At 41.3% G+C, this 26,994-nt stretch overlaps 1 protein-coding gene and 1 long non-coding RNA gene across 41 annotated transcripts in view; one reads left to right on the top strand and one right to left on the bottom strand.

Annotated features, from left to right (window-relative positions):
* Positions 1–872: 872 nt before the first annotated feature.
* Positions 873–1,808, top strand: LOC310833927. Its single transcript, XR_014559006.1, has 2 exons — positions 873–961; positions 1,588–1,808. It is a non-coding gene; the product is annotated as an uncharacterized lncRNA (long non-coding RNA).
* A 616-nt stretch (positions 1,809–2,424) lies between these two features.
* MAP2 (microtubule associated protein 2) overlaps positions 2,425–26,994 on the bottom strand; it is a 334,330-nt gene continuing 309,760 nt past the window's right edge. For 34 of the 40 annotated variants that reach the window (XM_083703182.1, XM_083703157.1, XM_083703180.1 and 31 more), the window contains 4 exons: positions 11,422–11,514; positions 10,156–10,237; positions 9,014–9,126; positions 2,425–6,920 (listed from right to left, as the gene is read on the bottom strand). In XM_083703182.1, the coding sequence (XP_083559308.1) occupies positions 6,705–6,920; positions 9,014–9,126; positions 10,156–10,237; positions 11,422–11,514 (504 nt within the window). In that variant the 3' untranslated portion in view covers positions 2,425–6,704. The remainder of the gene's footprint in view (positions 6,921–9,013; positions 9,127–10,155; positions 10,238–11,421; positions 11,515–26,994) is intronic. The other 6 variants (XM_083703179.1, XM_083703177.1, XM_083703166.1 and 3 more) reach the window with 1 other exon arrangement.

A 26,994-nucleotide genomic window follows, 5' to 3' on the forward strand; every position in this document is an offset into this window, starting at 1 on the left:
ACCAAATTTGGCTTTGTTAGGACTTTTTTTGACCATAGGAATGCATTAATTGAATTTCAATGCATTCCTATGGGATTTCGTGCTTTGTAAGACGAAAAATTCGCTAGACGAAAAAACTCGCAGAACGAATTAATTTCATCTTGCGAGGCACCACTGTATTTGTGCGTGTGTGTTTCTGTGCAGGCACAAGTATTTAAAAAATGCACAACATTATTATCAGGGCTTTCACGCAGGAAGCAGCATCGCAACAATGAATAAAGACGAGTCCTATGAACATGTGTGGAATGTGGTTTGCTTAGCAGCAGTGTTTAACCACAGCTTTCCTTCCAACCTTTTCCTTCCAACATTTTGCATTTGCAAGGGCTGTGTGCCAGAGGGTGCTCAGTAAAAATTTGGCCTTGTCACTTTCTTTTAGAAACAATCCTAGCGGTGTGGCAGTAAAACTGCTAGCACATTTGCAAAGCTGAGCAGCGTCCGGTATGGTTTCAAATTCGGCAGGGGACCATGTGTTGAGATTCCTGCATTGCATGCGGGTTGAACTAGATGGCCTTTGGGCTTCTAGTTTACAACTTTACAATTACCGTATTTTTCCGTGTATAAGTTGATGTTTTTTTGTTTTAAATAATCTGCCAAAAATTGGGAGTTGTCTTATACACGGATGGGGAATGCACAGGGGTTACAAAAACACTACTTACCTTCCCACGGCTGCCATGAAGAAGCTGCCGGAACTGCCAATTATTTCATCATAATCATAAAATGTTGATTTCTTAATTTGGGGTTCAAAAAAATAAGGGTCGTTTTATACATGGGGACACACAGAAAAACATGGTATAGGATCCTGATTCTGTGTGGTCGTTTCCTATAACTAATTCTTGCACAACTTAGCAGCAGCCTCCTCGCATCCTGGTAGCACCTTGTTGGTTATTCAACTTGTGACTGGGCCGATAGGGACAATACAAGGGTAATCTGTGAATGCCATACATAAAAGAGCACACACAGCTTCCCCTAAAGTATCATGGGGAGTGTAGTTTGTTAAGGGTATTGAGAACTGTAGCTCTGCTAGGGGTAAACTAGTTCCCAGGATCAATTGATGTGGTGTTTCTTTAAATGTATCTTGTGTACTGAGGCAGAAACTTGTGTCAAGACAGTAAGGATTTAAGGGTGAGTGCCTGGTAGCTTAGACTGCCTTAGAATTAACTACCCCACTTCCAATTCAGGAAATACTTTGGATTATTATTACATTTATATCCCGCCCAGGGCAGCAAGTGCCCAACCCTTCCAGACCCTTTAGGCCTCGTTCCCTGACTTACCATGGCAGGTGGGAGAGAAATCTCTCCTCGCTCCCATCTTGGCACCTGCTCTGCTGCCAGGCCTTTTCCAGCCGCCCAAATGACATTTCCCCAAGGCCAAAGGAGGGTTGGGGGAATCCGTGGCATCCTGCCAATGCACACCTCTGCGGAGAGGCCAAAATGGTGGTTCATGTGCTGTCAGTTTGCTCTTTGTACACAGCTTAGTGTAAATAATTAATCGGCCCATTATCTCAATCTGAACATTTGCACACTTATTATTTGACTTTTCTCCTTGTAGTTCAGAATGGAGTTCCAGAAAGTTCCAGCTGAAAGAAAAAAAAAGGCCCTGGAGCTTGGCAATTCGACCTGCTTAGTGTTTCTATTCTGTATACAAACCACAATGGCTGGTGCTTTGATTTAGTTTGGTGTTTAATATTCCCTGCTTATACACGTTTTTACCTCCTGCTCCAATTGTGAAGGCCAGTGGCCGCTGCAAATAAATCTTTCTCTCTCTGTGAAGTAGCAGCACTGTTCATTGGGTTGGATGGAAAAAGGAGGGAAAGATATTGGAAGCTGGGAGGAGGGCAAGAAAAGCATGACTCTGATGGATTAAAACCTATGCTCACCTCATATTTGAGGCAAACATCAGAAATACTAGGCTAGCCAACAACACTATCTGCTTCAGTCTGTAGGGAGAGTGCTCACATGAAGGAATACTCGCTTCAACACACAGAAAACTAGAAGGTCGTCCCCCCCCCCCATTACCTGTTTCCTTCTTTTCTGTCTTGCAAATATCAAGTTTCTGCTGGAATTGGTACAGCCGGGCAGCAGCTTTCCTAGTTCAGGAAGAAGCAGGCCTCCATTTTGACCTGGGAACCAACCGCACTGCAGGCAAGGGGTTTACTTCTGAGGAAACACTGTGCTGAAGTAAAAAAAAGTGCAGGCAAGGGTCCTGAATTGGCCCTTTAGGCCATTAGGACTAGAGTGCCCAACTGCCCATCTGCACCACTAACGAGAGTCATTATTAAAAGGAGAAAATTTGTAAAGACAAATCAGGTGAGGATGCTGATATATTAAGAACCCCACTGGGGGAGGGAGGGGAGAAATGCAAAGAAAGAAGACGGGGTGCAAGCAATTAGATGACAAGCCATTTTATTTTGCAAAACAATCACTATACAGCAACAAATACAATTGCAAATTGGATTGAAAAACATGAACTACCTACCACCAGCCATTCAAGAAATGCCTCTTTTATGATAACAGGCTCTAGAATTGCCAGGAAAAGAAATGGCTACACAGGCTTTGTAATGGCCTAGTGTTGTTTCCTCCTTCTTCTTTTTGATAAAAGGGAAAGGGGGAGGGGGAATCCCAGCACACAGAAGGCAATTTTATGTTTCTCTTTGCTAAAGTTGAAATGACTGTTAGGCCTTGCCTTACCAAATCTGCAAACTCACTATCTGCTTCATTTGTAATGGAATTTGCTAGGAGCAGCTGTGCGTGAGAGAGAAAGCTCTAGAGCAGTTCCTGGATAGGCCTGGACAACCAAGCTGATCCCACCCGCTCAACTGTGGGTGGGTGTCCTTTTGGGGGCTCAACAACTACTACCCTGTTTTTACGCTTCTAAGGAGGCAGCGAAACCAGAGGGTCTACCAAGCCGTGGGTGGGCTTAGGTCAGCCTAGCAGCTCTGAGACTGCAGCCCTGGCTTAGGTTGAAGCTTTGGCTTCCAGCTTCCTCTTTTATGTTGATTTGCATTCTATCTTCTGGAAGGGAGCCTGGAATTCAGGACTACAGAAAAGCCCCTTGCATGCTTATTGTGACTTGGTGGTCCACATTTTTGGATCCTTCGGGACGTACACTAGGCAGACATAGATATTTGCAAACAGCCATTATGAAGAGAAAGGTTGCAGCTGTATAGGAGACCATATGGTTAGATGTCTAATGTCATATATGTTCTATAGATAATATCCCAGTAGGCAAAAGGACTACCCTTATAATTAGCAGCTTGGACTACTGTTGCTGGACAAAAAAATGTCTGACAGTCTGTCTTTTTTTTGTCTCATCATGCCTAGGATTACACAGAAGCAAATGCTATGTAAGCAGAGAGAAACAGAGGGATCCCAAGGGACAGATGTTTTCTTGATTGAACCATCTATGGCAGCCCTACATGTTTTTATTCATCTTCTCCACAAATTGCTAAGTGCACATTACTTCATTATACTTGAACTTACAAGAGATTGTTAGTCAGTGTTACAGTGCCAGCTCCATAAAACCGACAGATGTGTTTTCCGATAATTGCAATAGGGCACAATCCAGCAAAATGTTATCTTGCTGACATGAAGAACAGCAGTGCCCTTGTGTGGCTGTTGCACAAGATAACTTCCCCCTGAATTGTTGTGCTATTAGCTTTTAAATGAAGCTTAGGCATGGGAAGTTAAGATTTGGCTGCCCCCCCCTCCCGCTACCACCCCAGCGAAAATCTAGAGTCCTGCAACATAGTGTGTGCATTTCTTTTAATAATAACATGACCTGCTGCTGGCTCTTCAACTTGTACGACTTCAGCAAAATTCTGCAACTTTCTATGGAAGGATGATTATCGATTACAAGGACTTCTCTTTAAGATGAGAAAGATAAATTTGCAGCATGAAATTAATGACTCGGCAGCGTTGGACATATATACTCAATAAATAACTTCACCATCTAGAATGTGTTTATATCCCAAAAAAGCGGAATACAAAATAGTCACAGATTAAACACTGTTCTGACTGGCTGGCAATCGGCATCAGTCCACGTGAGGTTCAGGGCACTCTCTCTAAGACTGGAAAAAGATGTAAAAACACTAAGAGGCTAATCTGCAAGAACCAATGGAATAGAGTTAGAGTGACAACATTTCATTAAAAATACTGTTCTTTTGCCTTTATTATTTTTTTCCTGAAGCGGTGGCGATATGGACCCCTAGTTTGATCCAGCAGAGCTCTTCTTTTGTTCTTAGTGTTTGTATTTTGTACGATTAGTCTAAGCAACATCACAGCCATAAGAGTCCTCCTGATGCACTGGTGTCTAAGCTAGGTTTTTTTTATTAATTATATGACTGCATCATAAACTGAATGAGGCATCTTACAATATGAGATTGCTTTTAGGATGTAATGTATAAGGGTATTACTTAGGCTTTCATTCATTCCATGGAATTTGAACAAGCTCTACAATACACTGCTCAAGTTTTACCTATTAGAAATAAGCTGATGTCATTTAGAAAGCTTTTTTAAATATTCATGATCTAATTAAATTTTATGGAACTCCATAACTAAGGGAACAGTACTGGAATATATTGGAAGTCTGAGCTGTGCATCTGATAATTTGGTTCTAGTCCCTGAAACATTTGCCATGGTAATTGTTTTAGTCTTTACGGTGCTACCAAGACTCATGGTTGATCATACCGTTGATGTTTTCTATCTTTAAAAACCATTTTAAAATCAGTACTGGATACATACTTTGTAAATTAAGGTGTTGAAGAGGTAGCCCTTTTCAAAAAGCTTCCAATATGTAAAATCATCCTAATGACCCGTTCATGTACTTGAGAGCGTTTAGCTTGAGAGCATGCAAATGTGATGCAGGTGAATTTATAAGGAAATGAGCAATTGATCTGCAGGTTGAAATAAACAATTATTATCATCATCTAGTCAAAGCTAACATACATAACATGAGTAGACATTTGTCCACTTACGTGTCATATTACCATACCACCAATATTCTCTTAGTGTCCATGTGGCAGTAGTGGAAATCCCCTAGACTCCACTTGTTTTAATGTCTAGGTGTTCTTGTCTTATTTATTATTACACACACTTGTCATATACTTTTTATGTTCAACATATGCATTCTGCAGATTTATTTATCAGTTCCATCACCTTGGTGATGCTGTATGAGAAGCTTATTTAATTATGTTACCAGTAATCAACATGCATTATGTATGCATCTCTCCAGAGCATCATTCTCCGGAGGCATCTGAGCACATCTATGCAAAGATGCCATTAAAGGAATGGAAATGACTTCTGTTTAAACTCCCCCATTGTTTCTTGGAATTTCAACTTTAGCAAAAGAAAATAAACAAATAAGTAAATAACTTTATATTCCACTCTTACTGCAGGATTTTTTAAAAATGCCAAAAAATGAACCATAGTTTTATTTTATTAATTTAGAATCCAAATCCATCTTTTTGGAAATCTTTTTTTAAAAAAAGATACTTGGACCCCATATAGTCATGGTGAATTAAATAATAAAAAAAAGAATGAGGAAGTACAGGTGAAAGAAGGGAGAGTATTTTTTCTCGTATCACAGAAGAGACTTGCATCTGGCACTAAAACAGGGTCACAGTTTTGAGATGTCACAGAAAGCAATTTCATGCTAAAAGATCTTTGCTTTTTGTATTTTTTAAAAGTCTGAATAGGGAAATAAAAACCCTGCTAACATCTACTTTTACATACCTAAAATTGCAACACCAAAGGGTGCAAGAGACACAGATACTGTGAATAAAGAAGTAGAATATTCAAGTATGAGAGGGCATATCACAAATGGCCACAGAGAAATATATATCTATAATAATACTGTATCAAACAGATGGAACGGATGTGAAACCAGTAGTGTAGACACAAACCTAGCTGCTTAACCAACATTCTAATCAGACACAATTCCATTGCTTATTTTCAGTAGCTGCTTTTAGAAAAGAAAAATGCCACTTCCCCAGTACAGTTCATATGATTCCCCCCCCACTACTTTCTTTAATTATTAGTTAAATAATTTATTGGAATCAGCTATACACCGACATAATTATCCAAGTTCAACAACGTTAATAACTTAATTGACTCTTTCTTCTACCCATTTATATAAAATAACCCAACCCTGCACACCCCCTTTTGAAGCTTTGACATCTTTATTTGCCCTTCTGCCTGGTATTCAGACTCTCCAGTTTAATTTAACCTGTTAGTAAATTACAATGGGAGATGTTCCTTAATTCCATCCATCAACAAAATGGTAAAATGAGCAACTCAAGGTATTTAACAAGGCTCCTCAAAAAGTGGTAGATGGATGGCCTTCAGGCACATGAAAGGTAAAAATGCATTGTATCATAGTACAGTACTCCATGCAAGACAGGGCAGAGCGACAATTATTGTCCAATGTAATATACTGCAATTGTACCCACATAAACGCCAGTGTCTTCCTGCTGTAAATGGAAATCAGGCCAATTTCTGCATCTATATATAACTTTCCCCCAGTTTTTATTTTATGGTTACTACAGTCTTGGGATGTGACTTAATTTTAGACATGGTAAAGAATGAATGTTAACACCTGCTCAGAGCCCATTCCTGGCAAGAGCTCATGCCTAAATATTATTACTTCAAACACTGCTAAATGAAGCAAATTCATAAGCCCTGTTTAGCTAGGGCTGCAGTGACATCTTCAGCGAGAGTAGCAAGCTGAGGAGATTCAAGCAGGTTGATGCTTCCAGAGGATGAGACGTTGCTGAGCCTCCGTGGGGAAGCCACGCTGGATCTGCCTGGTGACTGCGTGATGATCTCAGCTCCATGGTCTACCCGGGCCTTAGCATGTTCTCGGAAATTTAGCTTCTGGCTGTCAATCTGTACAAAGAAAGCAGGCTCACTAAAGAAAACGCAGCAACTGCAGACATGTGAAGCTCCCCAAAGAAAGAGTGTCAATTTAATAAATATTATTTTAATTTACCATGAAAGGGCTATGGATTTTTTACTTCAGCAGAGCCCCTCAAATTCACTTCAATTTTTCCCCAAGTCAATTCCCCCCCCCATAATATATTGCATTAATCTTATCAAAATAATATTAACTTCCATGGAGGACATGTGGCTTGCCATGTGAAAAGGATCTAGGAGTCTTAGAAGACCACAAGTACAACGTGAATCAGCAGAATGATGCAGCAGCAAAAAAATACCAGTACTTATCCTACTCTAGGTTGCACCAACAGAAGTCTAGTGTCCAGATCAAGTGAACTCATAGTACTGCTCTATTCTGCCCTGGTTGGACCACGCCTGGAGTACTGTGTCAAGTTCTGGGCACCACAATTTAAGGAGGATATTGACAATCTGGAACATGTGCAAATGATAAAGTGTCTGGAAATCAAGCCTTAGGAGGAATGGTTGAGGGAGTTGAATATATTTAGCTTGGATAAGAGGATGCTGAGAGAAGATATGATAGCCACCTTCAAATATCTAAAGGGCTGGAAGATGGAGCAAGCCTCTTTTCTCCTGCTCTGGAGGGTAGGACCCAAATCAATGAATTAAAGTTATAGGAAAGGAGATTCTGACTAAACATCATAAGACCGTCTCAACAGTGGAACAGACTCACAGGAGAGGTGTTAGGAAGGCTATCTGTCCTGTATGCTTTAGCTGAGATTCCTGCATTGCAGGGGGGTTGGGTTAAATGACCCTTGGGGTCCCTTCCAGCTCTACAATTCCATGACTCTAATTTCATAGACGTTTGCCTGAGCAGCTCCTCTTCAGCTGGACTTCATTGGGAATTTGTAGATGGGCAAACCCCTGTAAGAAATTTCACTGATCTTATTAAAATAATGTGAACTCCCTTCATATTTAATGCCATTCTGAGTACACTTTACTTTTACTTTTTTTCCTAGGCAACCTTACTCCTCTACTTAAAGAGAAAGAAGTTTGTAAAGATACAAAATAAAAAAGGATAAAATGTTTTCTTTGGAAAGAACTGAAGGCTGTGCACACACAATTCCTTTAACCCCCACCCCCAAAAAATCCTTGTTGCCAAACATTAACTATATGAATTACAGCTTTCTGTTTCTCACCTCTCTTTATTTCCCAGCTGGCAAAATCCAAGACATAACTAGGTACATTAAGGTACAACAGTTTGCAGCTTCATCTATAATACTGGATATATCCATAATCATTGTTGTTGTTATAATTATTATTTATTAAATTTGTATACCTCTCTTCATCTGAAGATCACAGGGTTGTTCACAACATAAAATTACAGAATTGTTTGGTTGGGTTGAACCCCAAGTCATATATATACATTTATGAGTATACCCCAGTATAATTGTATGTACTAAGTTTTATATAATACATTTCATATTAAAGCAGCAAAGCAATTTGACCTTTGATAAAGTAAGTAGAATGGCATATATTCAAATTTCCCATGAATGCCTGGTTTTTCCACACACAAAAGTTTTTTTTTGGGGGGGGGGGGGACCCTCAACAGTCTTATTCCATGGATTCAAGATTCATGGGGATTGTACACCTCTACTCCTGCAACTCTACTCAGCTATGATGTGGTTGAGGATGTGAACTGAGTGGTGGAGCTAATACCTGCTGTCCCACCTCAGGCTATCATACTCTAGTGTATATATGACATGGCTGACCACAACACCGGATGAATCCCCAGTCCTCACAGGTATTTCTGCCTTCCCTAAGAGAAGCCCCACCTCAGCCCCTGGGCCTGCTTGCTGCCGTTAGAGCTAACCTTCCCAGATTGATAAATTCCTGGGCTCAAAAGACAAATTGCGCAGTGCCTATGTAATAAAGAATAAACAGGCTGGTGATAAAGGTTTGGATCACAACTAACTTGTCCTGCTGATTTCAGTAGAACCACTTAGTCTGGATATCCAGGGTATTCACAAGCAACTGGATGATGCACAGAATGAATGTTTCAGTAAGTAGAAGTGACAGCGCCTTACCTTGATATTGCCTCCTCCAGGTACATGGTGAGCGTTGTCAAGCGAGCCAACCTTGGCATGGGCCTTTTCTTTAAAATCCAGTTTCACGCTCTCAATTTTCACTCGCCCTCCACCTAGATGTTATGGGAGGAAAATTAAGTCGGAAAATACAGTAAGACTCTCCAACTGTGACTGAAGCACTTTTCAACACACATACTTTCCTCCTTAACAATGATCATGACATGCTGAGCCAAACTTTGCTGTGGCTGCTATGCTGTGCTCAGTGGAAAGGCTTGGAGAGAAGTACAATCTCCCATCCAGGAGCCAGCTCATTTGTGCAGTCCTGGTAAGCATAGTTTGGCTTTCCATGATGTGCAGATCAGGCCATTCATTGTGTGGGCAGCTGGCACTGTGTACTTCAGAATGAGAAATCATTTGTAATGGCTTTCAATTAGAGAGAGATAATCATGTATGCAAGTGCCTAATGTCAAAACTGGAATAAGCTAATGCTCCTCTGTGAACTTTTAGTGTCAGGGGTTTGGAAAAGAAACCAAAATTTTACATGGAAGCAGACCACAACAGAAACCAAGGTTAATCATTGCATAATGGACGGAGAGTGTTAAGAGAGTGCCTATATAAAACACTTCAACAGAAGAATCCTTCTGGGTTTGGGGAAGAAGACCTGAGGGTGCATGAACTGTGACTAGGGAAGGAAGTGGCATGAGTTTTTTGCCTTCCCTTAATCTCCCTGCTCCATTTTCCTTTCCACTGCTTACCCAGGATCAGGAATGGGAGTAGCTCCAAAACCATATTAACACAATAATATGCATATTAAATGGATGGCCTCTATAACCTAGTAAGTGGTACATGAGATTAGCAAAAGAAAATACCATGGGAAATATGCAAACCCACAGCAGAGGAGCTATAGGGAGGGACAGCCATCTTCTTCGTTTCACATTTATCTGGCAGTGGCAGTGGAGGTGTTTTTCTGGAGGCTTCCTTCACTCTCAAATGTGGCAATGACAACACCCCAGATGACAGGGACCCCAGGAAATGTAATTTTCCTACAGTGCCGGAGTACTTATTATGGACATCAGGTACCCTGGAAAATCAGTATTTTGCAAAATTCTCTCCCCCCCCCCCCCCGAGAATTTCCATCTTACCTGGCCTGTGACGGATATTCTTTAGTGAGCCACATTTTGAAGTCACATGACTTAAGTCTATCTTCTTGGTTACGATCTGCACCTGTTAAAAATATACAAAAATATATCTTGGGAATGAGAAAATAAAACCTAGAAATGAATGTGCCTTGACTTTGAAAGATACTGTAAGAAAATAGATGATTAGTAGTATACAATCATGCCACAAAGGAGGGAAACACCCAGATTAATACAGCAAGCTTCCCATTTGAACCTAGCAGAACCATGTTAAAGGTTTTTCATTAGTAAAGTGAAGACTGTAAATCAGGAAGGTGAGTGAAGTTCTTTCCTAAGTTTTTTCATGTGAAAGAAAGTTTGTTTCAGTGCTGTGTGCTGAGAACTGTATGACATATTTCTATTTCCTTTTTGCACAGAGTTCCAGGATTGCTTTCTGTGGCTTAACTGGATTTCTGATTGGAATATTTTTCAGTGCTCCTGTAGCTACATAAGGACACTTCCACCTTTCTAAGGCCCGATTTGGTCTCACTAACCTATGTTATCCTCTAAGAGAAAAACTACAGATGTGTCTGAAGCATAAACTGGCATGTTTCCTTACAATGGCATTTGGGGGTGCTACTACAGATATTGCCTTAGATATGTGATAGACTTAAAGTTCATTCACCCTTTTGGACCCACCATGAAATGAGATGGTGCAAATGGGTCAAGCATATCTGGAAATTATATGGAAATTATATGGCTCACGAGTTGGCTCTGATTCTACTAGGCCTTCAGTGTGAAATGAAGTCACACAATGGTGGGTCTACAACAGCTATATTCCCCTATTCTTGCTAAGCCACCTGGCTGCCACCTGTTCAGGAAACACTACCATGTGTTAAGGACATATTGCTAGCCTTACCTCCAGATTGCTAAGCAAGCGCAACTCTTATGTTTGTATCCTTAATATTTTCTCACATTTTCAGCCCTGTAAGGACTGGGATTTCTTTTTTTTTATAAGGCCTTGAATAGTTGTGGATTTCAGTTGGCTGAGTCAGTGTCTTGTGGAGCAGAGTGCTTTGACTGAGACTGGGAAATTTGCTGTGGTCTGTGAGGAAGGATGGAGATACCCACCACTCAACACACAATGCTGAACACATCACTAGACCAAGGTGTCTGTGAAACATTAGCAAGAAGGGAAAGAGTGCTTGGTAGGAAGACACAAAGGACTAGGCTGTGCAGAGGAGGGTCACCAAAGTGGCCCAGGGTACCTTGCCAGGCGCCATCTTTACTTACATTTCCTCCCCCTGCTGAATGTGTGATGTTATCCTTGGAACCACATCTGGATTGAATATCGCTAAAATCAATCTTCTTGCTTAAAATCCTAACCTAAAAGGAATCGGAGGTTAACTTACTATAAAAAGTGTTAACGTTGGTATGCAAAGCTCCCAACAAAGTCCTGTCTGCTGCAGTGGAGGGGGCCATTTGCTTTACAAGTTATGCTCTAAACATGAGTCAAAGTTGTTTAAGAATGCCTTGACCTTTCTATCCTGTTTCTCTCCAGCTGCCTGCATGGCAAAACAAAACCATTTCTTCAAGATTCTGAGAGGCAGGTGACTTTTCTATAGCAGCAGCTAGTTAAGTGCCCATCCGTGTGAAGATAGAAGGCCTATAGCCTCTAAGCTACTGTAATGGGGCAAGGGAATAGTAGGCTCCTGAAAAGTGCAAGCAGTGCACTGAATGCTGGCTCAATATATTAAATATCAGCTTGGATTTCCATTATGAGGTTTTCAGTGGCACATACAACAAAATGCAAAGGCTGCAGCTCATGAGAGAAGTACAGTGGTACCTCGGGTTACATACGCTTCATGTTACAGACTCCGCTAACCCAGAAATAGTACCTCGGGTTAAGAACTTTGGTTCAGGATGAGAACAGAAATCGCACGGCGGTGGCGCGGCAGCAGCAGCGGGAGGCCCCATTAGCTAAAGTGGTACCTCAGGTTAAGAACAGTTTCAGGTTAAGAACGGACCTCTGGCACAAATTAAGTACGTAACCAGAGGTACCACTGTAGTCAGTATGAATACTTTCTTGGTAGCGGACTTCCGGTCTACTGCGGAGGACAATGGCAATGTGCTAAGTGTTGTCCACAACATGGAGCGGACAGAAAGGCGTGAAGGGTGGCGCTAGAGCTCAGCGCACCCCAACCCCCCCCCCGAAGAGTGGGGACCCGAGGGCTCCAGCAGAGTGGAAAAACTCGCCCCCTGAACATCTCCCAGCTGCCGTTGTGCGCGTGGGAGGGAAGGGGCTTGAGTTCGCTCTCAACTCCAACACAGCCTGCTGCCGAAGCTATGATTTGTCACCAGAAGCAGCAGATCTTCCAATTAGAGGTAAATGTGAAATAAAACATTTAAAATTAAAAATTAGAGGCTAAAAAGTTTATTTGGCGAAACGAAAGCAAAACAGGAAGTCAGCTTCTGATTTCTGTGGATGAGCTCTGCAAAGGGATTTTTTTTGTGAATGGGACACAGAGACTGCCTACAGCAACGGAGAGTTGAAACATTTAACTCTAATGAATATATATATTAGCTATCAAGTAACCTATTGGATTATAAAGTTAAAAACCCACTGACAGCTGGAGGAATTTGAACAGTATTTTAAAAATTGGTGGAGCAGAAGAGGAAAAGGGGAAAGAAAGGGAGCTACCAGGGGACTCTCAGCATTTCTGTGGGGTAACCACAGAAAGTGGAAAGAGCCTGGAACAGCTTCCAAAGTAACTTCAATACTCCAAGAGATTGAAAGAGCTTGCCAAGAAAGATCTGTCGATTGAAACTCCAGCACGTTTGTGAATTAAACAACAAGACAAAATGCCATGGGATTACATATAAGAAATAAAATGGAGATATAAATTCTGGAACTATTGCAAGTCATCACTGTTTGAGACAATTACAAGTAGATAAGTACAAATTAAAGAATAACCTTGTTTTTAAAGACATGAATCTGAAACTGAACTGGCGTAACATCTTTTTGCTTTATAGACTTTTAAATTACTTTTTTATTTTTTCTTCTTATTTTTTTGCCCTTTTAATTGTACATTTTAGATCTCCTGATTTATTGGATGTTTTCATTTCTCTCTGCCTTTTTTGTTATATGACTGAATGATTTGCTGTTGTGGGGAGGGAGAAGGCAGACAAAAGGGAAAGGGAAACTGGAAAGAGTCTGGGAGGGGGGAAACAACCTTATGGCTGGATAGAGCCGGAACTTGCAAGTGTGACCTTGAACAAATCAAAACACACTGGGAACCAACTGATAAGACATGTTGGGTAAGGAGGGAACAACAACCAGGAAAGTGGCAGCTGCAGCTGCGGTGGCCGCTAGAAGGGCTAGTGTGCGAGGAGAAACGGGAGATAAAGGGGAGAGAGAGCAAACACATTTTCTGGCACAGCAACTTTTGGAATTCAGGAAAGAAATGGTTCAATCAATGCAAGAATTTACAAAACAGGTTCACAGTGACATGGAAAAATCCAATCAAACATTGATTGAACATTTGAAGAGTCTTGAAAGAGCAATTTGGGATATTGGGAGACAAGGTCAACAAATTGGAAACCAAAGTAGACAAACTAGAAAAAGTTAAAAGAGGAGGCAGGAGAATTAAGAGAGAAACAAAAAGGGTTGATGGGAACTGTGGAAGGGGTTCAAGGGAAGCAGAATGAATTGTAGGACCAGATCCTCCTCTTGCAGCTAAGGGAAAGAGACAGGACATTACGAATTAGAGGCCTTCCAGAATCTGACACAGAGCCAAATTTGGAGACATTTGTTACACAGACAATCTCAGAATGGATGGGAGAAAGTAAAGACTGGTTGGATGGACTTTCAGAGAGCTGTTTCAAAATTAGATTGTGCGAAAGTCGAGAACAGATGCAGCCAGGAGATGTTTTATTAACATTAGTAACAAAAAGAGTGAAGGATGCAATCCTTCAGAACAGCTTTGGAAAAAATCTTGTGGTTGCCGGACAGAAAGTAGACATTTTTAGGGAGATCCCACTGAAATTGAGATTTAGAAGAATCAAATATAGGTTTTTAACAACAGCACTCAGGAGAGCTATCAGATACGAATGGGAATTTCAAGAGGGCATTTCTTTCACATACCTAAAAAGGAGATATAGGCTAACATCAGAGTTTCAGGTGAGAGAGTTCTTTGACAAATACAGGAGAGACTTAGATTCCAAACAAGGCAGGGGAGACCCTTGAGCTGAACAAAAAGAGGCCTTGGAGCAGTTAGCATTGGAAGGCACTATACCAGAAAAAACAGATATTGCAACTGACTCTGACAATGGCCAATCTTAAAATACTGAGCTGGAATGTGAATGGATTGAACTGTAAAGCCAAATGCAAACAGATTGAGCATGTAATAGCAAAATAGAAATTAGACATAATTTGCCTCCAAGAGACACATATTGCAAAAAAGGGGGTCTTAATTAGCAAAAAAAAAAAAAAAAAAAAGGTATGGATTTCATTTCATCAGATAAAACAAAAAAAAGGAGGAGGGTTTTTTTTTACATTAATCCTGCACTTCAAACCAGATTGATTCAGACGGATGAAAAAGGCAGAATCTTAATAATACAAGTTAAAATTCAGGGAGAGAAGTGTTATTGGTTGGCATTTATGCACCCAACAATAAAAAAACATTCTTCTTTAAAAAACTAGAAACAGAACTACACGAATTTGCAGATCAAAAGATGATCTTAATGGGAGACCTAAATGAAGTTCCAGATCAGACAGGCAGATTAGCCAAGCAAAAAAGAGACCAAGGAAGATAAATTACCAAAGACTTTTTTTGATATGACTCAAAATCTAAATTTGATAGATATATGGAGAATGAGACATATGTTTGATACAGAGTTCACTTATTACAGTCATGTACAGTGGTGCCTCGCAAGACGAAATTAATTCGTTCCACAAGTCTTTTCGTCTTGCGAGTTTTTCGTCTTGCGAAGCACGGTTTCCCATAGGAATGCATTAAAAATCAATTAATACGTTCCTATGGAAACCGCCTTCAGACCAGGTCCGGGGACAGTCTGTCCCCCGACCTCTTCTGAAGGCCGGCAGGGGGCGAAAGTCTTTGCTCCCCACCCCGCCTGCCTTCCCGGGACAGCGGAGAGTTCTCCGCTGCCCCGGGGGCTTTTAAAATGCTGGGGGACGGCAGCGAAGGCTTCGCTGCCGCCTGCCAGCATTTTAAGATCGCCCCAGACAGCGGAGAAGTCCTCCGCTGTCCCGGGGCGATTTTAAAATGCTGGCGGGCGGCAGCGAAGCCTTCGCTGCCGCCCGCCAGCATTTTAAAAACCCCAGGACAGCGGAGGACTTCTCCGCTGTCCGGGGCGATTTAAAAGCCCCCGGGAAGGCAGGCAGGGGGGACAAAGACTTTTGCCCCCCGCCCGCCTTCAGAAGAGGTCCAGGACCTCTTCTGAAGGCGGGCGGGGGGCAAAAGTCTTTGCTCCCCCCCCCGCCTGCCTTCAAAAGCCGTCCGGGAGCATTTTAAAATCGCCCCGGGACAGCTGCGTTTCTCCGCTCTCCCGGGAAGGCAGGCAGGGGGGAGCAAAGACTTTTGCCCCCCGCCTGCCTTCAGAAGAGGTCCGGGATAGCGGGAAGCGCTTCCCTGCTATCCCGGACTGCTTTTAAAATGCTGGCGGTGGGGAGCAAAGCCTTTCGGCCCCCGCTGGCCTTCCTGGACCTCTTCTGAAGGCCGGAGGGGGGGGGAAAGGCTTTGCTCCCCACCGCTAGCATTTAAAAGAGGTCCCCGGAGATTTCCCTATGGGCTTTCTTCTTGCGAAGCAAGCCCATAGGGAAATTCGTTTTGCGAAGCGCCTCCAAAACGGAAAACCCTTTCGTCTAGCGGGTTTTTCGTCTTGCGAGGCGTTCGTCTTGCGGGGCACCACTGTACACAATAGCAGCTCGAGAATAGACTCTTTGTGGATTTCCAAAAAATTGGAAATAAGAGTAAAAAAAATTGAAATTAACCTCAGAACTTTTTCAGACCAAATTCCTTGATTATGGAATTAGAAAAAGAAAGCCAAATCTCTTTCAGATGGAGACTATATGATGATTTACTAGATGATCAAAAAATTGTAGAAAAAATAAAAAAGGCCTTGATTATTTTGAAATAAATAATCAAGGACAGACAAAATTACAGACAGTCTGGGATGCAAGTAAGGCAGTGGTGAGAGGACACTATACAACAAAACTCATATAAAAGGAAATTGAAAGAGAAATAGAAACAGGAAATTCTAGAGGAAATTACTGAAAAGGAGAAACAGCTGCCAAATAAAGCAAATAAAGAAGCAGTGAAACAGGCAATTAAAACCTTAGAAACTCAATACTCAACGATAATTAATGAGGAAATTAGTTGGAAAATAAAGAGAGTAAAAAATAAGAGGCCTATATTACAGTAATTCCAAAACAAGACGCAGACTTGCTGCAAATCAAAAATTGCAGACCTATCGCTTTGTTAAACGATTACAAACTGTTTGCAAACTTAGAATCATAGAATCACAGAATCATAGAGTTGGGAGAGACCACAAGGGCCATGGAGTCCAACCCCTGCCAAGCAGGAAACACCATCAGAGCACTCCTGACATATGGTTGTCAAGCCTCTGCTTAAAGACCTCCAAAGAAGGAGACTCCACCACACTCCTTGGCAGCAAATTCCACTGTCGAACAGCTCTTACTGTCAGGAAGTTCTTCCTAATGTTTAGGTGGAATCTTCTTTCTTGTAGTTTGGAACCATTGCTCCGTGTCCGCTTCTCTGGAGCAGCAGAAAACAACCTTTCTCCCTCCTCTATGTGACATGACATCCCTTTATATATTTGAACATGGCTATCATATCACCCCTTAACCTCCTCTTCTCCAGGCTAAACATGCCCAGCTCCCTTAGCTGTCCCTCATAAGGCATCATTTCCAGGCCTTTGACCATTTTGGTTGCCCTCCTCTGGACACGTTCCAGTTTGTCAGTGTCCTTCTTGAACTGTTGTGCCCAGAACTGGACACAGTACTCCAGGTGAGGTCTGACCAGAGCAGAATACAGTGGCACTATTACTTCCCTTGATCTAGATGCTATACTCCTATTGATGCAGCCCAGAATTGCATTGGCTTTTTTAGCTGCTGTGTCACACTGTTGGCTCATGTCAAGTTTGTGGTCAACCAAGACTCCTAGATTCTTTTCACATGTACTGCTCTCAAGCCAGGTGTCACCCATCTTGTATTTGTGCCTCTCATTTTTTTGGCCCAAGTGCAATACTTTACATTTCTCCCTGTTAAAATTCATCTTGTTTGTTTTGGCCGAGTTCTCTAATCTGTCAAGGTCGTTTTGAAGTGTGATCCTGTCCTCTGGGGTGTTAGCCACCCCTCCCAGTTTGGTGTCATCTGCAAATTTGATCAGGATGCCCTTGAATCCATCATCCAAGTCGTGATAAAGATGTTGAATAAGACCGGGCCCAAGACAGAACCCTGTGGCACCCCACTAGTCACTCTTCTCCAGGATGAAGAGGAACCATTGATGAGCACCCTTTGGGTTCGGTCAGTCAGCCAGTTACAAATCCACTGAGTGGTCAAGACCGCATTTTACCAGCTTCTTTACAAGAATATCATGGGGCACCTTGTCAAATGCCTTGCTGAAATCAAGGTAGGCTACATCCACTGCGTTCCCTTCATCTACCAGGCTTGTAATTCTGTCAAAAAACGACATCAGGTTCGTCTGACATGACTTATTTTTCAGAAATCCATGCTGACTATTGGTGATCACAGCATTCCTTTCTAGGTGCTCACAGACTGTTTGCTTAATGATCTGCTCCAGAATCTTCCCTGGTATTGATGTCAGACTGACTGGGTGGTAATTATTTGGGTCCTCTCTTTTCCCCTTTTTGAAAATAGGGACAACATTTGCCCTCCTCCAGTCTGCCGGGACTTCGTCTGTTCTCCAGGAATTCTCAAAGATGACTGCCAGTGGTTCTGAGATCACATCTGCCAGTTCTTTTAATACTCTTGGATGCAGTTCATCTGGCCCTGGAGACTTGAATGCATCTAAACTAGCCAAGTATTCTTGTACTATCTCCTTAGTTATTCTGGGCTGTGTTTCCTCTGCTGAATCATTTGCTCCAAATTCTTCAGGTCAGGCATTGTTTTCTTTATCGGAGAAGACTGAGCCAAAGAAGGCATTGAGGAGTTCAGCCCTTTCTGTGTCCCCGGTTTGCACCATTTTCTCTGAGTGACCCCACTGATTCTTTGTTCTTCCTTTTGCTACAATTGTTGTTGTTGTTTAGTCGTTTAGCCGTGTCCGACTCTTTGTGACCCCATGGACCAGAGAACGCCAGGCACCTCTGTCCTCCACTGCCTCCCGCAGTTTTGTCAAACTCATGCTGGTAACCTCAAAAACACTATCCAACCATCTCGTCCTCTGCCGTCCCCTTCTCCTTGTGCCCTCCATCTTTCCCAACATCAGGGTCTTCTCCAGGGAGTCTTCTCTTCTCATGAGGTGGCCAAAGTACTGGAGCCTCAGCTTCACAATCTGTCCTTCCAGTGAGCACTCAGGGTTGATTTCCTTCAGTATGGAGAGGTTTGATCTTCTTGCAGTCCATGGGACTCTCAAGAGTCTCCTCCAGCACCATAATTCAAAAGCATCAATTCTTCAGCGATCAGCCTTCTTTATGGTCCAGCTCTCACTTCCATACATCACTACTGGGAAAACCATAGCTTTAACTATACGAACCTTTGTTGGCAAGGTGATGTCTCTACTTCTCAAGATGCTGTCTAGGCCTGTCATTGCCCTTTTTCCAAGAAGCAGGCGTCTTTTAATTTCATGGCTGCTGTCACCATCTGCAGTGATCATTGAGCCCAAGAAAGTAAAATCTCTCACTACCTCGATTTCTTCCCCTTCTATTTGCCAGGAGGTGATGGGACCAGTGGCCATGAACTTCGTTTTTTTGATGTTGAGCTTCAGACCATATTTTGCGCTCTCCTCTTTCACCCTCATTAAAAGGTTCTTTAATTCCTCCTCACTTTCTGCCATCAAGGTTGTGTCATCTGCATATCTGAGGTTGTTGATATTTCTTCCGGCAATCTTAATTCCGGCTAGGGATTCATCCAGCCCAGCCTTTCGCATGATGAATTCTGCATATAAGTTAAATAAGCAGGGAGACAAAATACAGCCTTGTCGTACTCCTTTCCCAATTTTGAACCAATCAGTTGTTCCATATCCAGTTCTAACTGTAGCTTCTTGTCCCACATAGAGATTTCTCAGGAGACAGATGAGGTGATCTGGCACTCCCATTTCTTTAAGAACTTGCCATAGTTTGCCGTGGTCGACACAGTCAAAGGCTTTTGCATAGTCAATGAAGCAGAAGTAGATGTCTTTCTGGAACTCTCTAGCTTTCTCCATAATCCAGCGCATGTTTGCAATTTGGTCTCTGGTTCCTCTGCCTCTTCTAAATCCAGCTTGCACTTCTGGGAGTTCTCGGTCCACATACTGCTTGAGCCTTCCTTGTAGAATTTTAAGCATAACCTTTTGCTACAAACATACCCATAAAAGCCTTTTTTGTTGCTTTTAATCTCTCTAGCAAGCCTGAGTTTATTCTGTGCTTTAGCTTTTCTGACTTTGTGTCTGCATGTGCTGGCTATTTGTTTCAATTCCTCTTTGGTGGTTTCCCCCCTTTTCCATTTTTTGTACACATCCTTTTTTAATCTTAACTCAGTTAAAAGTTCTTTAGATAGCCACCCTGGCTTCTTTAGGCACCTTCCATGTTTCCGTCTCATTGGTATTGCCTGAAGTTGTGCTTTTACTATCTCCCTCTTAACAAACTCCCAGGCATCACTTATTAGCTAACAGATTGGAAAATATACTAAATGAGTATATACATCAAGACCAGGCAGGATTTCTTCCAGGTAGACAGATGAAGGGGAATATAAGGAATATTTTGAATATCATAGAATATGTGGAGGCTAAAAATGAAAAGAAAGCAGCAATGATGTTTATAGATGCTGAAAAAGCTTTTGACAGTCTCTTGGAAATTCATGACAAAGATATTAGACGAAATCAAAAGTGGGCCTAAATTCCTAAAAGGAATATCAGCAATCTATTCAGAACAAAAAGCAAAATTAATTATAAACCAGGTAATAACGGATGATTGTAAGATTCAAAAAGGAACCAGACAAGGATGTCCACTATCACCATGGTTGTTCATCCTGGTACTGGAAGTACTTGTCAGAAATATAAGAGCAGATAAAGAGATCACAGGCATTAAAACTGGTAAAAGTGAGTTTAAATTAAAAATATATGTAGATGATTTACCAGTGGAAGACCCAAAAACTTCACTCCCTAAAGTAATAGAAAAGATTCAGAAATTTGGGGAAGTAGCAGGATTTAAATTAAATAGGAATAAAACTAAATTATTAGTTAAACATTTGAAGGAAGAAGAAAAAAATAATGAGTTAGAGCAAAACATTGAGATTGAAGTCCATAAAAAGTTTAAGTATTTAGGGATATGGTTAACATCAAGAAATCTAAATTTATGTAAAAGTAATTATGAAAAAATCTGGTTTGAGGTAAAAAGAAATTTAGAAATATGGAGCAGAATGAATCTCTCATTGTTAGGTAAAATAGCAGCGATTAAAATGAACGTGTTGCCAAAAAGGCTATTTCTTTTTCAATCAATTCCAGTTATCCTGAAAGATGATTATTTCAAAAAATGGGAGAAAGAGATTTCAAAATTTATCGGGGGGGGGGGCAGGCAAAAGGCTAAGGATAAAATATAAAATGCTTACAGATGTAAAAGACAGAGGCGGGTTTGCCTCCCAGACTTTAAATTATACTATAAAGCAGCATATCTGGTATGGATCAGGGACTGGATCAAGTTGGAAAAACAAGAAGCATTAGAATTGGAAGGATATGATAACAGATTAGGCTGGCATGCATACTTATGGTATGGGAAAGGAAAGGTACACAGAAGTTTTTACAATCATATAGTTAGGAAATCATTTATTGATAATATTTAGATAGACAAATTAAGGATCTGTACAGTTTTGTAACATGCAGAAAATAACATATATTGATAAACCAGAGAGAGGAGCTGAGGGAAGTCTGGGGGGGAAGGGGGTTATGTTTGGGGGAGGGGGAGGGGAAAAATAGGGGGGATTTAAGGATATGTTCTTTGATAAAATGTTATGTTGTGTTGAAATTACTAATAAAAAATATATTTTTTTAAAAAAATACTTTCTTGGTAGCAAAGAGATCTACCCCAATACTGATTTCATCCTCTTTACAAATTGCAAAATATACGATGAATTAAAAAAGATGATGGGGATAACTTTTGCTAAAAAAACGGTGGCATTTCTATTAAGTATTTTAGATAAAGAGATCCAAAAAAATCGAAGAGAGGCATTCTTGTATCCAACCGCAGTGACTCGTATACTTGTGGCCAAGAGATGGAAAGATCACAAGGCTCCAAAAATAACAGATTGGCAAATCAAATTACAGGAATTGGTGGAGATGGCTCAATTGACTAGAAAACTCAAAGCAAAAATTTGCAGAAAAATGGGATGGTTATAGAAGATATGTTCAAAAATACAATAATAGTTTTGACTCCATGCTAGCATTCAAGTGATAAAGGAACTATAAGGAGGTGGACAACAATTAAGGATTTATTATGTTTTCAGATTGTATTGGAAAATTTATATAGAAAGGTTTATTGTTTTGTGTACATTCGATTGTAAGATAAAATATATGTAAAGGGACTTGACAGGAAGTCAAAGTTGAAGAAAAGATTTTGGAAGATAAAAGGAGGGAAAATATTTACTTTCATTATTATCATTTTGTGTGCGGGTGTGGGTGTCTGCACATATGTGTGTTTTTGTTTTTTTTTTTTTATAATAATTTTTATTAAGGTTTTCCAAATTAGAACAAATCAAAACAAATTAAATCCAATCTATTGCCAATAACTAGGACTTCCCCTCCCTACCCCCTCTTGTATTCCAAATCTTCCAAATAAGCAATTAAATTCAACAAATTCTTATCCCCAAATTACACTCTTCATCAATAACCCAATTTATCCAAATTCCCATCCCCTAAGATCGATCTATACCCTTCAACGAGTTTCCCCCTTTCAAACATAGTACAGATGGAAATAAGATAAATATAAATAGTAATTTTACAGCCTTTGGATTCCAATTTTCCCTCCCCTCTTTCCCCTTTGCGTTTCACCTATCCCTCCACTTCTAATATCTTCCTGGAGTTCCCACATTACACTATGTCCCTCAGGTTCTTTGCCAGTCTTTAATTACGGATGTCCAATCGTAGAAGGAGTCTATCAAATAAGGGCCCATTTCTTCTATCCAGGTTTTTATATCCAGGAGTAAAAGCTCCAATTTTGTATCCATAAGCTTGTCAAACCTGAATATCCCAAATGTTCCCCCAGTTCTGTCCAGTTCTTGTTGTTTCCTTGTTCTTATCAATCATTCTCCTCCTTTTTATTTCTCTGTTCTCCCACAGAAATGTTCTTTTTCCAAAAGTTTCTAGTGTCTCTGCAGAGGTTTGTTATTCTTGAAGCAAAGCATTACATCATGTTCCTTTCATTTTCCAACAAATAGTTCCATTGTTTCCTGTAGTGTGTAAACCTCTGTAGACAAAATAGTGTTCCATTCCTGCAGTTTCCCAGGAGATTGAAAGTTCCATTCAACTGTTCACATTTCCTGTGAAAAACACATGCAATGTCCCTCGGCTCCTCTAGGTGGATTGCAATAACAAAGTTCCCTTCCAGAATCACATCCACCAGACCAAGTAGCTTGTTGACCGATATTTAAAACAGTTTGTATTCAATTTGTAACAAATATAACCGGCAAAGTCCTTATAACAAAGTCTCTATTTTAATCTTCCTTTTTGACAGCTCTTTGACAGCTGTCAAAACCTCCATCACTTTTCTCCAGGCAGTTTCACGAATCGCTCCAGGGATTCCGGGGGGGTTGCTCTTTTTTTTTTTTAAAAACAATTCCACTTTTCTCCTCCAGCTCAATCTTATAATTTTCCCTCGCGAAGTTGCTGATTCGGCAAGATAAGGTTACACTCGATCTTAGTTGTCCAGTCCTTTGTTTTGGCTCTTCTACAATTTAGGGGTAGGCTGACTTCCTTTTTTCCACCTCCCCCGTTCGCTCCGAATTTTAAAAATTTATCCCCTTTTTTTCTAGTCCATATTCCAATTACTCACGGGTTCTTCTTTAGAGCCGAATTTTCAATGGAAGAAGTCAGCGCTCTCCGCCGGATGGCATGCGGCTGCGCTCGGCAGGGATAGCAGAGAACTCAAAGCACCACGCTTCTCCCCGGCACCCGATCCGTAGCCTTTAAAAAGGCTCCTTCACGAGTCGGGAGGGCGCTAACGGTGCCAGCCGAGTCTCCATGTCCACGGCCTCAATCTGGCCGTGGTTTTTAAGGGTCCCCGCATCGCCGGTGCGGTAGGACCCAGCCCCTGCCAAGCCGGCTCCCTCCTGAGATCGGAGGGAGCCCGCCATTCGGCGATGGCGCCGACCCGGAAGTCCACATATGTGTGTTTTTGTATGGAATGTTTGGGAGGAAATAAGATGGTAAATAACAAACTAAATATTGATGTATGTAATTTTTATTTCTTAATTATATTTAGTGGCAGTATGGTTGTATTGTTTTTTGTAACATAAAATCATTCAATAAAAATTATTTTAAAAATAAAAAATAACCCCAGAATCGCATTTGGGTAGAAACTGTTTCTCAGGCAGCTAGTCCTAGTCTTTATAACCCTGGACCTTCTTCCAGAAGGCAGAAGCTGAAAGAGATCATTTCCAGGGTGTGCGCTATCCTGTGCTATCTCTGCAGCTTTCTTATGACACATGGAAGCACAGATTTGATCCAAGGTGGGAAGAGTGCACCCAGTTATTCTCTCTGCACTCTCTGCAGTCTTTACAACCCTGGATCCTATACCATACTACCCTAAAATATTTACCATATTTTTCGCTCTATAAGACGCACCAGGCCACAAGACGCACCTAGTTTTTGGAGGAGGAAAACAAGAAAAAAAATATTCCAAATCTCAGAAGCCAGAACAGCAAGAGCAGAGCACTGCACTCTGCGCAGTGAAAGCAGCAATCCCTCTTGCTGTTCTGGCTTCTGGGATAGCTGTGCAGCCTGCATTCGCCCCATAAGACGCACACACATTTCCCCTTACTTTTTAGGAGGAAAAAAGTGAGTCTTATAGAGCAAAAAATACAGTAAATGTTTCTTTGATTGTCCTTAAATCTTCCCACCACAATTGCCATCCTCTCCTGCTACACCCTTTGAGAGCCACTGTTCTAAGCTCTTACTCCAGAAAGGAAGGGGAGTCAGAGCAGGTGCCAAAAAGAAGCTGATGGAGCAGACAATATAATTGATACGGTATACAATGAAGAGCACCACTTATATTTCATGTGCATCATTGGATTGTCTACAAAACTTCCATTTGAAAAGCAGCCTCCATCGAAACAACAAAAGACTATTCAAGCTTCCACGAGTACCTTAGAAATGAAGATCCCCTCAGTGGAGTTAGTTATATGGAGGAGAGTTTTGATTTATTGGATATCCCTATGGCATAAACTCCCGAACCACTATCTCATTCAATGCATGTGGCGTGATGACTTCACAAATTTGTGGTCAGGAAAAATCCATGCCAAATTGCTCTCCTATGAGATCTCGCCCACTGAGCTGCTCAAACTGGATCTAAATGTGGCAAAAAGGTGTATAAATCAAAGGCTGGATGATGCAGAGCTATACCAAAATTTCGTAGCTGGTGGTGGAGCCTGTTCGCTGTTAAATTTCGGCATAACCCCTATCTACCGCACTCCGTCCTACTTAACATCGCTTATGGCCGCGTCTCACCGATATGCCTTCATTAGAGCTAGGTTCAATGTCTTTCCAACAAATGTGCTGAGACATAGATTCACTAAGGGCCAAGTCTCTTCAATGTGTGCTTGTGAAATGAAAACATCTGAATCTCTACATCATGTTATGTTTATCTGCCCTTTGTACAGTTCAGCCCGTGCTAGTATACTAAACTCCATAATCCAGCCTATGGCTGACAAACCAGTAGACCTACAGCTTGCCTGGGTTTTTCAAGATGTGGATCCTTATATTACCCTACAGGTTGCTAAATTCCTAACAGCCGTCCTCTCGTACAAGAAACGGAATGGAATGTTAGCTGATTATTGATAGTTATAAGAATTTTCTATAATGACATCAGATATTGATTTTAATGTAATGCCTAAAATTTTTAATCTTAATCTTAATCTTTTCTTATGAATGGCTAATATCTGCCCTTGTGAGTTGTGAATTGTGTTATATTATTTGTGGTTTGTACGAGTCTGCTGTTTTATGTTGTTGTTGTTGTTGTTGTTGTTGTTGGTGTGTGTGTGTTTCATGATGGGCGTAAAGCCGAATAAAACATTTTGACTTCCATGAGTACAAGAAGGTGGAAGACTTGGTGTGAGAGCTTTTCAAATAGGAAATAACATCTCCCTCCCCCCTCCCTCCCTCCCTCCCTCCCTCCTTCCTTGACTTCTTTCTATTGTTCTATACTCCTATTGATGCAGCCCAGAATTGCATTGGCTTTTTTAGCTGCCGCGTCACACTGTTGGCTCATGTCAAGTTTGTGGTCAACCACTAAAAGGTAGGTTTATTACAAATGCTTTACCACTGACCCATGGCCTTTCCTCCCCAATAATCTGAAATAGAAATTTGCCCTTCTTAATAACAATGCAACAGTGGCATTGCAACATCTATATTTTCAGGCAATACAGATGTGAAATAATACAAGTGCCATAAACTAAAATGGAAATGTTGAATGTGAAAGACTGTGCTGTGGTACTCTTCTCATATATGCAGTCATTTGTAACTGCAGTGGTTTATCATATGTGGCTATTGTCTTGTCACTAGCAAATGTCTGTTCTGAGGTTTTTGTATCCTTTCTTTTATGGATGGAGATTAATCATAGAATCATAGAACAGTAGAGTTGGAAGGGACCTTGAGGGTCATTGAATCCAACCCCTTGCAAACTTAACAGCTGATGACTGGAATGGCCAAGGCAACTGTCATAAGATTTTTGAACAGTTGTGTATGTTATTTTAGGTGATTTGGTTATTTTTAAAACCTTGACAGGAGAGCACTCACCCTCAAACATGAACCCTGGATCTAATTCATGGAGAAGTGTGAGTCAGATGGATAACAAAAACCCCTTCCCAATTTCTGTCCAGCCTGCCTGTTGCCAGCAGCGAGGAATCGGCAACACCTCTGAGCAGTGGTCAGGAGGAAGAATTTGCTCCACAAATGCAGATTCAAGGGGCACAGAAAGTCCAAACTGCTGCAAGGTCTTGTGAAAGCCTGATTTAGAAATACAGTGCCCCTTGATTTAGAAATGCAGCAAGCTCTTCAACTGGTATGGCAGAGGCACACAGGAAAGGTTCTTTTCCATCTCAGCTCCGACCTACGAGTCTGAATGAAACCTGCGTGATTCAGGCCTTTATCTCCTCATTTTCATCTGGACAGGAATTCTTGCTGGCCAAGGGCTTGGCCTACATCAGGCCCAGTTGTTGGCCAACTGCAGCCCTTGGAGTCACCACACCCACAAATTTATCGTTAGATGCCCCATTTTGTCTCACATCCTGTTCCAAAGCCTGAAATCCATTTTTACAGCATAGTTCCCTAGCGTTTGATTCTTACCTGCTCCTGTAAAAGAACTCACCCTAAAGTATCAAAGTTCATAAAGAGCTTATTTAAAAGCTTTCCAGCTTTTGCACCCTATTCTCAATTCTCAGCTGACTTCTCAGCAGAATCC

The sequence above is a fragment of the Podarcis gaigeae genome, assembly GCF_964106915.1.
Source record: "Podarcis gaigeae genome assembly, chromosome: 1".
Lineage (NCBI taxonomy): Eukaryota > Metazoa > Chordata > Lepidosauria > Squamata > Lacertidae > Podarcis > Podarcis gaigeae.